This window comes from Gymnogyps californianus, chromosome 6 (genome assembly GCF_018139145.2).
Source record: "Gymnogyps californianus isolate 813 chromosome 6, ASM1813914v2, whole genome shotgun sequence".
NCBI lineage: Eukaryota > Metazoa > Chordata > Aves > Accipitriformes > Cathartidae > Gymnogyps > Gymnogyps californianus.
Window position 1 is genome coordinate 6,038,237 of NC_059476.1, and position 12,940 is coordinate 6,051,176.

At 40.1% G+C, this 12,940-nt stretch overlaps 1 protein-coding gene across 2 annotated transcripts in view; it reads left to right on the forward strand.

Moving 5' to 3' along the window:
- The window catches only part of FGFR2 (fibroblast growth factor receptor 2), an 86,864-nt gene that overhangs the window by 29,854 nt on the left and 44,070 nt on the right, over nucleotides 1–12,940 (forward strand). For both annotated transcript variants that reach the window (XM_050898661.1, XM_050898662.1), the window contains exon 6: nucleotides 5,432–5,555. In XM_050898661.1, the coding sequence (XP_050754618.1) occupies nucleotides 5,432–5,555 (124 nt within the window). The remainder of the gene's footprint in view (nucleotides 1–5,431; nucleotides 5,556–12,940) is intronic.

The following is a 12,940-nucleotide window of genomic DNA, read 5'->3' on the forward strand; positions in this document are numbered from 1 at the left end:
TCTGTGCTGCCACTGCTAGCCTGTGTTAGGGATCTGGGTGAGCTCATTTAGACTTGTGCCCATTAAGTGGCACAAATTAAATTTTTGCTCATGTATATTAAATGTATACAATTTCCTAGGTAAGTTTGTTCTCTGGGAAGAAACCACAGATGTCTATTTCTAAAGCCAGCTGGATAAGTGAAGTATACACTTATAATTTGAAGTCATAACTTCTTACATCTCTTTAGTCTAAAGGAAAAAAGAGGGGACAGCTGTGGATTTTAGACTTTCTCGTTGCTCAGAAATACATCAAATTTTAAATGATCTGGTAGCATTTACTTATTGTCATTCTGCTTACCAAATCTATGTATATTCTAGATTCTGTCGGTGTTTTGAATAATCATCTTTTTAAGATGGAAGCTTGTTTTCACTGAATGGGTGTTAAAGAATGAGGCCTCCAGAGCTTCTGGAGGCTGCGTCCTCTTCTTGTTAGAGGGGCAGGATGAGGTCACTGGGGGCTTATTCAAAATTATTCCAGAATAAAGAGAGACTTGTATTTTCTTGACGCTTCTATACCGACAAACTTGTAATGAAGGAATCCTCAGAAGGGACTGAGTCTTTCCGCGTTGGTCTGCGTTCAGCCAGATATCACAGCAACTCATGATAATTCTGGTACACTAGCTTGTCTTGAATCTGAGCGTTGCTATATGTAAAGCATTTCAGCTGGAGATCTTCATAATACTTTGAGCGACTAGAATAGAATAGCTGGAACCAAACTTGGCCGTATCTGCCATCACCTGTTGATGTAACACCATCCATCCCTTTCGGAAGAGGCAATCATCCCTTGAAGACTTTAAGAACAAAGTAAAGAGAAGGAAAATGTGAAGCTTTCCAGTAATCCTCCAGCCACCTCTCTCCTGCTGCCTTGAGCTAAGAAATCCCTTCTTTGTATTCTCTTTATCGCAATCAGATAATGACCTGTAGCACTTTGTCCCTCTGACTGGGGAATGTCTTGAGTCAATTTGCACTCAGGCAAGCTAGGAGAAGGGTGTATGTGCTGGCCAAGATAGCTTCCAGAGCGAAATTCCTCCACCGTGACTAATTCTGGGTGGTGAATTTCAAAATCGAACCTTTTATGATTTTTCAAGGTATGCACAAAGTTCCTATATCAAGGAGGAAGGGATCAGCTATTGAATGCCTAAATCCTTTTTAGTCTTTTTTTAGCTGTCTCTAAAGTGAGGATAGCTCTTGCTTGTGCATTTAAAGGCATTTTATAATTTCTTTGAGTGAATAATCTAAATCCTCTATGAGACACCACAGGAGCCTTTACTTTTCTGTACACCACCCAGAAAGCAAATGTACTTCTATCAGTTGTTACTGTTTAACAGGTGTGTGTTTTCACGTATGCATTTTGATAAGCTTCATCACTGCAGTCGTCTTATATACATTTAAATTCAGCCAGGTAAATACAGAGTAAAGAGAGAGTTCTGACTCTACAGGAACTGTAAAAGTCTATGGCTTTTGTATGGACGCTCTGCACTTGTTCTCTCTGCCTGAGCGGTATCAGTATATGTCTGAACTGTGCTGATTTTGTGGGGAATCATATTTTGGTTTCTAATCCTTCTTTCTTTTGAAAGTCATTTAAAATTGACCCCCTTTTTACCATTTTTTTGCTAAGTGACAACTTTTCATGATGTATCTGTTCACTGAAGACACGTATTTTAAAATTAAACAGAACTGTCCACAGTTTTTTTTGTATGATATTCCGAAAGCAAAATGTTTCTATGAAACACTACTTGGCCCTTCCTAGATTTCTGACCAGTATTTCTTGGCATTTTGATTCCAGTTTAGGTTTCCCACCTCCAAGTTATATCTTAAGGGTACAGTTGTATGCATTTGATATTGATAATTTAGTTTAAAAATTGAATTGTTTGGAGAGACTGTTTGGAAGAATTGGTTAAAAATTTGATGGAGATGGCGGCCAAAAAAAGCACCTCAGTAATTTTGCTAGAAGTGTCCATAACTAATCAGGAAAAAAACATGTTGAGATTACATTTATTATCTCAATCCTTTTGCCAATAAAGTACCATTTTTGGGTGTGAAGCACGCATAAAACATGAAAATAGGTATTGCAAAGCAATAAAAAAAAAAAAAAGATGGCAAAAGCAGTTATTAAGCTGTGGTGACAAAGTATCTGAAGGGTCAGGCTGTGATTCGGGGTGCTTGGAATGCAGTTGTTCCCTGAATTTCCCTATATCAAGAAAAGGCAATGACAAATTGGAAGGGATACCCTGAAGACCAGGTGATGGAGTGGGTGGAACTGTGTCAGTATTCTCCAGGATTTTGAAAGAACTCAATATGAAGCAGGGCTTCAGGGAACAAAATAGTAGAAATAACAGGATAATAGCTGGCAAGGAGCTAGTCAGGTTGGAGAGTTGGAAGAGTTTCTTAAAACTGATAAATCTCTGGCTGAGGACGCTTGTCCTTTGCTGGACCCCATATGCCTGGTGAGGATGCTCCTGCTTTCAGCAGCTTGTTGCTGCCCTGGTGGATTAGTTCACATGAGCTCCCCGATATATTCTGTCTGCCAGATGAGCTCAAGTCATCTATTTAAACAGCTTAAATGGACCCTGTCGGTATTACTCGCGGAAACTTATTAGGGAATATTTGGAGAGCAGTAGGACTGGTGTCTTCAGTTAGAAGGACCCTAGCAAGCAACCAGGAGGGAGCTAATGGCTTTAACCTGCATTACCAAAGAGACCATCTATTTGCAACTTCAGTCACAAGGGTGGGGGTTTTTTTGTTTGGTTTGGGTTTTCTTCCCCCCCCCAAAATGAATATCAGTGTTGTAGTTCATCCATACACAGAAGGGTGGTGTAAGACCTGTGTACTGTGGAAGCACTGCTTTGAGCCTCTTTTGAAAGTAGCTTTTACGTAAACTGGTGTGATTTTGGTGCCAGTTGTCAGTAATGGTACCAGTTTTGCTGCTCAAAGGCAGGCTTTATTGGGACTAGGGAGTCACAGCACGTTACTGAAAAAGACCACATTAACAAAGCCTGTACGATCAAGGTGTTGCAAGCTGCGTGGTTGCAGGGATGTGGTAGGACCGTTGTGTGTCTGAGAATGAAAGGTTCAATTTGGGAGTCTTCAGCGGGAGAAGATGCCGTCATCCCCAGCAAAGGGGAGTTTTTCTGGGCTTTGCAATGCTGCACTTGTAACCAGAAAGCACGAAGCCAACAAGCTGAATCTAGTTGAATCCAGATCCGTGACATAAATCCAGTTGTGTGACGATGTGTCATAAATGCTTTGGGCCTCTACAGCAGTTGTTTAGCTTGAACTGAAGAGGCTTAAGCTGTTGTTTTATTATAAAGATATTATCTCTTCTCATTGGAGTTGCAAGAAGGGAAATTGCACAAATACTTTTTAATGTTGCCATCCAGTATATCCACTTGTGGCTGTAAGTTAGTTATGTTTTCTTATTGAATGCTAAACAATTTCTTGTGTTTTCCTGTCAAATTAATTGCTTACAGCTTGTTACCAATTTTTATTTTGTTTTAACTTTTGTAGAACCATGATCTCTTCTTCCTGTTTTGCAGTCACATTGGTTAAAAACACTTGCTCTGATTCTGAGAAGTGTGATGTAACTTGTAATGGCAAAAAGTTCAGGTCACTTTGACCAAGTCTCCCTCAAAATAGCTCATAAAGAAGTAAAATATTCAAAATATGTAGCTGTTGTATTTGTTATTTACCAATGGTTTATGACAGTAATTCTTCCTGATCCAAACTTTGACTTTCAAGGTTGCTTAGCAGAATAACAAGACAGTAAAATAACACTGATAAACACTTTCTAGCTTTATAAACTTATTTCTTAGCTCTTCATAGCGTGGAAAAAAAATATCGATATATAGTTTTGATATATACCATCAAGAGGCGGGGCTGGGGAGAGGAGCTGTAAGTTTGGACTGGAGATTTGAGGTCGTGTCACACATTTCTGTGGCATGAGGTTAGCATCCGTGCCCTTCACCTGCTGCTGGAGTCTCGTCTACATTTTCTTTGTTTTTCAAAGCCCACATGGCCAGTCATTAGCTAATATTATTAATCCATAACTGGACAAGAATAGTAATATCTAGCTAATGAGCTAATTATTAGCTGGGGGGACTAGGAAAGCCAGGAGCCCCTTACAGAGAGGACTCTTCTTCCAAGCTTTGAACTGAAGGCATTTTTAGTTCCAGCAAGTGTGAGGGCTTAAGCTCTTGGCACTGGGGACGCAGCCCTGCACAGCCTTTTCCTGCTGGATAAGGACCTACACAATAGTCAGGCACGAAGCAGGATTTCAGACCTATAGTTGTAACGATCTTTTAAGAATGTATAGTTACTGGAAGTGTCACTGAATGGTCCATAAATTTTTCTGGTGTGCTGCACTGAATTCCTGCTTTCCATTTGGCTGATTAAAATGACTGTTCCAGATTGTATTTTTATTCCATTTGCTAAAATACGTACTTTGCAGTTTAAAAGTTGTACATTACAGCTACATAATGTTAAGATCTTTGAGCACTTTGTCAAAAATGTAATGCTAAAACAAGGGATTAGTGGATAGCCAGCAAAAGGTCATTTTGGGAGCCAACTTATGATGCAGGAAACATATATGTGTACCGGATGACTCTGTATCCTTCCAGTATTGGGCTGGATCCTATTTTCTGCAAGACCAATGCCAACGCTCCTTTTGCGTTCAAATGGGAACAGAATCAGCACCTTTAATACAGTCTGTCCGAGAAGGATTGTATGAAATAAATGTATATCCTTATGCTCTGTTTCCATGAGGATTTTCTCCAGGCATTTTTCATGAGGCAGCATCTTCATTTCTTTCTTGTGGTACCCCAGAGCAGCAAGAGGAGTGGCCACTCTGTGTGTCTGTGGGAGGGATCCCAAACATTGCCCTTCTGTACTTTGTTTCTCCAAAACACGAGCTGTGTAATTGAGCTGTTAGAGAAAGACGGAGACTTAGATGTTAGGGGATCATATCCATCCCATATTGCCGGTGGGTAGTTAATATTATCAGATGATTGTTTGGAGACAGATGGGAAATATCCTGGGGGTGCGAATTTGCTTTAGAGTGGATTGAGAGGTAAAGCCTGGTAAGACAACTGCTGCTAATTGGTGCCGTCCTCGTACGCCTGGTAGGACTGAGTGTGCACTGACGTCTGCAGTGCTCAGATCGGGGACGAGGTAAATTTATAGCAGAACGCATGAAAGCTGTCACTGCTGCAGCCGTGCTGTACCAGATCAGGCATAAATAAAGTATTTCAGTGTCCAGAACTGTCAAACGAGTGCAGAAGAGGCTTTTAAATGTGGATTACAAAAGGTTAACTATTCAGGAAACACTTCTTTTGGAGGGGGAGAGGGTGAAACTATGCTAGTGAAGTTCCCAGCCTCTCTGGTTACAACCCTCCAGGTCCGCAACCAGCACTGGAGTCTCATCATGGAGAGCGTGGTCCCATCTGACAAAGGAAATTATACGTGCATAGTGGAAAACCAGTATGGATCCATCAATCACACGTACCATCTCGACGTTGTTGGTAAGTAAAACTCTGTCACATGTAAGACAATGTTTTTTTATTAATGAGTTTCTCTATTAAAACATTTAGAACTAAGCTGATACATTTTGCATTAATTTTGAAGATGATTTCACAGTAGTCTAAAGATTTCACTACATAACCAATTGCTACATAACTTTATATGTTCATCTGTCTCACTCGTGTCTGTACTAATCTACCCATGCCTTGGCAAAGGTGTAATACCCATGTGTGCAAGTGAATTCTTGTTGCTGTGATACATCTACAAGCTTACCATGATGACCGAATAATAAATACTGATGCGATTTTAATCATTAGTATTACAATTTAGTTATTACTTGTACAATTGTACTAACACAAATTTAATGACTGCAGTTATGGAGACTGTCAAGCGATCCTTTAGATTGCTGTTGTTATAGCTGAAACGATTTTTTTTTATGAAAAGCTAGATATTGACTTCGGTGAAGCTAGTGCAGATCTGGAGCTTCAGGAAAGGTACTTTGCATTCACAGCAATATAACAGAGATCCAGCCATAGCCTGTTGTGTGGGCTCTGAGCAGGCCCTGAAACACAGATGACAAAAATTACGAAGAAGTGTTTTACCTGAGGACAAATTGTAAAAAGCTGTGAGAATTCTTAGTAGTAGCAAAGCTGTGATTCCGCAGGACTATTAAGCACATGCTTAATAATGTTAACTTAATAATACCAAAATCCTGTTGACTTTAATAAGGCTTACACATATTTATTTAAGTGCTTAGCTAAATTAGGGCTTGAAATCTCAGGAGCCAGTTCTATTCACCCTTACTCTTGCTGATTAGCCTGGATGGGTGTGAGCAGTTTTATTGACTCTGAAGGCATTGCTGTCCAAAAGTAATCAGTTTGGCTGTTATAATAGGACCTGCTGGTACTACCTTTGGGGATCTGAGCTGCAGTTTCTGAAGTATGTCTTGAATGGGCTTTGCTCTCTCCAGACTTGTGAGGTGATCTGAGCATCACAAGCTCCGTGAATAAAACTTTGGATGCATCAGTATTGAAAGCAAAAATGAATTTGATTATTGTAAGCTGGTTTTGGCTGGTGACTGACAGCCCAGCTTATCTTCTATGGAGAATCTTACTGTGAGTTTGGGTTTATATGACCAAATTTTGCAAATTTTCCAGTGACAAAATTTTCATTTCTTGATTGGTTTTTACATGAATAAAAATGCATCCCTCGCATTGTTTTGGATCGTCTTTAAAAGTAGTGTCTTATTTTGTCTGGAACCACTTAAATCTGTGGAAACCCCCAAATCCAAAAGAAAACAAGTGCCAGCCTCTCAGGCAGGAAGAAATGAAAACATTCCCCACAAAAATGCCAGTGAGAGCTAGCCTTTGTGGAGCAGAGGAGGAAAAAGATAGTTTTGTGATGAGGATGCTGTCAGACCGAAGCCCTACCACCAGCCCCCATACATTTAACTCTTCAAAGCCAGTCTGTGAACCACCCAACTCACCTGTACTTGGTTTCAGGTAGTCAATGCTGAAAGCAGTGAGGATTTTTATAGCCTTGGCAATATTTTATCATCCTCGGTAGAGTGAGCTACGGGTATTGTTGAGGTGAACCGAGTGACTGGCAAAGCCATTTTTGTTTGAACGCTTGTTTAAACAAAGTTTATGGAGGGTGCAGCAGCAACGGCTACCAGAGATGGTAGTAATTGTGTTCTGTGTGCCTCTGTCCTCTGCTGACCACTTTGCCAGAGGGCACGGGCTGCTCGCGTGGGCTCGCTGAGGACGAGGCTTGATTTGCAGAGCCTGGCCCAGGAAGAATATAAGGAGATGGTGAGTTGTCAGATTTTTGGAGGTTTTTTGGGTTTGGGGTTTTTTTTTCTTAATCCTTTAGGGAGCCTGGATTGACTCAGCTTTGGTTTTGCTTAAAACTGGTTTTTAGTAGGTGACATGGGAGGAAAAAGCCAGTTTTGCAATATTGGGAGTTTTCCTTGCTGAAACCAAACCAGTTAAAAGTTCCCCTTCCCTTCTCTGTCCACTGCTCCTTTTCCTCGCTACCACCCCAGTCCCAATCTGGCGTGTTTCACGTTGACTGTAAATTTCTTCACCCATTTTTTTTCTAGCAAATGTGTTCATGGATGATAAGGTCACTTGAGCAAATATTTGTCAGAAGCCCTCTCGCCTCCTCTCCCCCTTTGAGCCTTTTGAATGTCTTATGTTGAGGAATGTTATGTAGAAGTTTATTTTTCCTGGCAGTAAATTGTAGTGACCTGCATGAATGAATGGAATGGTAATAAGGATTATGTCATTTATTTAAATGTCTATTCCTTTCCTATAGAGAGGCAGAAAAGTAAATAATGAGGTTTTTCAAAAGTGACTAGTGATTTGGGGTGCTGGGTACCCAGCTGATGGCACCCAAAGGAGCCTTGTTTTTCCCTGGGCAAATATTCAGCATTTTCTGATGCTCAGGCCCTGTGAGATATGAAACCAGAAGTCCAAAAGTGACTTTTGCAAGTCACAACTTGCATTTTGGAGTTCTGCATACTTAATCATTTTACTTCCTTTTTGCATTTAATTTGATGAGTTCAAGGGTGTAATTGTTAGTTTACTTTGAAAACATACGCATGGGAATGCGCACCCTAAGATACCTGTGTTGAATTTGCTGGGAGTCTCTCGAGAGTTACTGCTTTGGGACTTTAACCTAAAAGGGGGATTGATGTTAGAGAGCTCAGCCATTTCTGTGTTGCTGAAAGCTTGTAATAATCGTGGAGGTTGGGCATAAAATTGCTGAAGCAGTAAATTAAGGCTGGCCAGAAGGGGAAACTCTGACAGTCTTTCTAGTTAAGACAGTTCTACAGAAGTTAATTTTGTGCTTTTTTTTCTGTTTTCATATGAATTTTCAGTTCCCACAGGGTTGTGGAGAGTTATGGATTTTGTTTAGAAGCAATTGCATATGTAGACCGCATCTTACAAACTTCAGGTTGTAATTTTAGGTCAAGTTGTGTGTGGAAACCTGTCAGTTGAAAGCCTCTGAAATTGCTTTTCCTATATGGTTTAACTGGTTCCAGAGTTGATTAAGTGTAAGTAATAGCAAATGGTATTAAACATGGTAACATATTACACTAACATGAGCATCTGACTATATGGTGTAATGTAGAGAAACCTCTGATTATGTCACAGATTTGGGAGGTATCCCAGCAAAAATCATGCCAAATAATGACACAATGCTAGTTAGGAATATCCAGTATTACTTGATGCCAATAATTTTCCAAACCTTGAACTCTTTTGACAATTAAAAGCCTGGAGCCAGCAGGGCTGAGTAGTTTTCAGTCAGAACGTAGGTGTGAAGTATTCTCGTTTTTACCTTGTAATTACTTGCAAGAACCCTCTTAAAATGGTCAACTCAGCTCAGATGGTCTCATTCAAATTTATAAACCTGGCAAAACCATTGCACTGATTTTTTTACAATGGGAGTAGAAAATACTGAAGAAAAAAGCAGCAAGTTTTTGGCAGCCTCTCTGTATTGCACAGGATACTTGTGCACATTGACAGTGTTAGCGGGGAATTGTCCATTCGAGTTGGCCAGGATATTCTGTGTTGGACGAAGTTATTCTTTAAATGTTCAGGATACCCCAATCAACTGCCTTTTTCCTCTCTCCTCCTCCTCCATTTCAAAACAGGGACTTAAGCAGGCTGCGTGCAGGGCTTTGCTCAGGGATACAAATGTGTTAGATTGCAGTAGCGGCAAATGGTGGCGATACAAAACTCCGTTAGGATCCTGTGAAAGGGAGATGAGTCGATTTTTAGCTTTTTATTGGAGTACTACCCAGAGGCTTCAATTAATATCTGATACTTATTGTCCGAGGCAAGGTGCCGGCGCACAGTAATTGCTTACAACCGAAATGCGGAGAGGCTGGGAGAAGGAAATGTCACTGTCCATTTTATAGATGAAAAACCGAGCTGTGGAGTGATGAAATTTCTTGCCCTGGGTCACTCAGGAAACTGGTGGCAGAGCCAAAAAGTAAAGCTGGTACTTGAATCCTAATCCAGTACCTTAATTAAAAGAATGTTCTTTCCCTTGTACAGTTTAGCCCATCAGCTGGTTTTTTACATGCAGCTGAAGTGCCTTTCTGTTCTTTTGTATTTAACAGTAGGTAGAAACTCGCATTTTTATAGTAAGCTTACTAATAGACTAACTCCATTCTCATTAAACATATATAAAGTCATGCAGTCTTAAGGGAGAATGAATGAAAACGATGTGGTTTTCACTTATGAGTTGTATTGTAGTGAATCCGGGTTGTAGGAAGCAACGTGGGAATGCAGCCACTGAGACTTGTATATAATTAGATCACTCTTGGATTGCAATTATCGCTAGAGTACAATTTCAGCAGCGGCAGTTCTGTTTAAGCATGGAAGTAACTAATTGAATTTATATTTTAACGGCAAAAAAAAAAAAGGTTAGTCTTTGAACAGTCCTAGTGCAGGTAGCCATTTCTGTCCTATTTAATGTCATCATCCAGGGAAACAAAAGATGGTTTGGTTTCAGATGAAGTTTGGCACGTTACCTCATTTAATGCGTTTTATAAGCAGCTGCTAAAGAACGACACATCTTCCAAGAATGTATAAGAAGACCCTTCTGTTTACTATAAAAATGAACATAACTTGTCACAAATATATATTTTTTAAAAAAGTCCTTTTGCGGCCAGTTTAGCTGTGCTTTGACTAGTTTCTAATTTGCCTAATAGCCATGCCTTTGGTTCTCGTTACTGAGGAGTGAACTCCAGAGGTGGCCGAGTACCATGCGGTTGTCCATTAACAGTAATTCGTATTTTCATAAGAAAACAGTGTGAGAATAACTTCTCATCCAGGAAGCATTTTAAATGATTCTCAGTTTAAAGCTTGTGCCCCAGAAATCTCATGTACGAGTGGTTTTACTGATGGGTGTGCAGAAAAACGCTTTTATTCTGAACTCTTGGAGGTTTTAGAGGGCTTTAGGATGAACTTTACGCTTGCTTTTCACAGCACGTTATTAAAAAAAATCTGATTAAAATGGAATCAACTTTTTGCTATTGGTACTTCACTGTTTATATTTCCCTTAGTTTAGGCAGACAAAAAAACTTTGCCTTTGTTTCTAGTCAGTTTTATTTTGAGATTTTCGTGTGCTCTCAGAGTCTCTAGCTGCAAACATGGCATGGACACATACATTTTTTTTTTAAAGACGCGTTTCCATTTTGTCATTCCTGAATTCTTAAAAACATACGCATTGTCATTTGCGTTTTGCCGAGGCTTGTTTTGTTGAAATAAAGTTCAGAATTAGTTTGACTTAACTGTAGTAAGTTCCTTAATTTCCAAAGGATTATTTTTAGGATTCAGGTTGCATACAAAAAAGGAACTGACACCAACTAAATACATGCCTTGGACGTTGCATCACTCATGTCTGGCAGGAGTTAAATGTAGGTATTACAACCAAGCCTAAACTTGCGTTTCTGGCAGATGTGCTTGTAGTTGTTGACTGGCTCTTTACATGGACAAGCTTTGGCTTGATGTCTTCACCCAAGTGCTTGCGGCATGGGACATGATGAGACAGGGGTTGGAAGCATGAAGGAATCCACACTGATGCTTGCCCTCAGGTATTTGGTTAGGCTGAGAGGGAAGAAGATTTTATTTGATGTACTGATAAGCCCGAGTGTGGACTTTACACCTGGCACTAGGCTTTTGGCAAGGTGTGTGCATCTGAGAAGAAATTACGCAAATTGTTTAGTGCTGGAGGCTGTGCGGTTCACTCCTGAAAACAAAGACCACAGTGTGATGGTTCAGCTAAGGGAAAATGAAAGCTTATGTTTTCCCCCCCCGCTTCTTAATAAGGTAAAAATATTCCAACCCTCTAGTTTTATAGTGTTAAAGCTTCTGATTTCATTGGAGTAGTCTGGCTAAATTACATTTTATGGACAAATACTGGTGTCATTACTTCATCTGCTGGGTGAACAGTGAATTTGTCATGTTTGGAATGCTTCCTGCAGAGTCTGCTGGGGGAGGACTGGTCTCCCTGTCCCACTTTCTGTCTTATTACAGCCCCAAGGCAGGTATTTCTCTTTCTTTTGATGAATGATGAACAGGATATTGTTTCAGCTCTGTTATTATCATTTTTAATCATGCCTTCTAATTCCTGCAGTATCCTACTTGTGGAAATGCAAGTAGGAGTTTGCAGTTGTCTGAAGATGCTAACAAGACTGTTGCCTTGTTAAATGTGCAATTGGCATGTGTCAAAAGCCATGTCTGTGCCTAATAAGAGGGGCTTTTTGACCTGATCCAGTCTTTTCTAACAATTTTGTTACTGAAAAAAATGGCAGTGTAATTGGCAGTAAATTGGTAAAGTTATGTCCTCTTTAAAAAAAAAAAAGGCAAAAAAAAAGGCAAAAAAAAAAGGCTTCAGTTATCACAAATATAGAAAAGTCGTAAATGAACTGTGATACAGACTGGATGAATGGACCGTATTAAAGGCAAACACAAAGTTATTAATCACGTCTGCCTTATTAATGAAGAGTTTGCACCTGCATTTCTTCATGTTGTCCCCGAGCGTGGGAGGAAACACAGAGATGGGACGACCCTGTGGCTGCAATGGGATAGCTGCCTGTGGTGGGCGAGATGAATCCTAACTGGGACCACCACACTGGTGGTTTTGGGGATTAAACTAGGATTACAAGAGATGCAGCAGAGGTGGAAATGGATGGAGATGGCACTCAGCAGTAGGCATCAGGGGTTGTGCATGACTGTAATGAGCTAAGGCTGGGGGGGGGGGGGGCAGGACTGGGAAGATACAGGAGTGTGAGGAGTCTTCCCAGAGGTTTGCAATGCAGGAGAGAAAAAAACCTTGAGGGGTAGTATCGGGGTGAGATAGGTAAGAGGGTGAGAGATCTGGCAGTACCAAAGCATGGACAGATCGGTGAAATGTGAAATTCTGTGGCTATTAAAAAAAAAAAAGGTTGCACTTACAACCTTCGTGTTGGTATCCTCTCCTCCCACTGCTCTACAAACCACTGTGTGACTTGAAATCCAGAGGTGGCTGTGTTTTACAGGTTTTCAGGATTTTAAGTCATTAGGTCATCTTTGGATTACTACCGTTCCCATGGTGCAGCTTCAAGAGCAGTTGTTCCATTTAAACATAAAAAGCTACATTAAAAATGATAGTTTGTTAAGCACTTTTGAATATTGAACTGCTCTGTAAATATAAAATATTAAGATTATTTTTTCAGGTTGCTCTTTGAAAGGTTGCATGAATATGTTGAAATTTTTGACTGTTCGTGAAAGAAAAACACTGATACTGTCAGAAGAGCTCAACGTGACAGTGTATTAGTTAGAATAAAGTTAGTCTTTACCATTTTTACAGAATGCTTGTGAAAGTCTAAAAT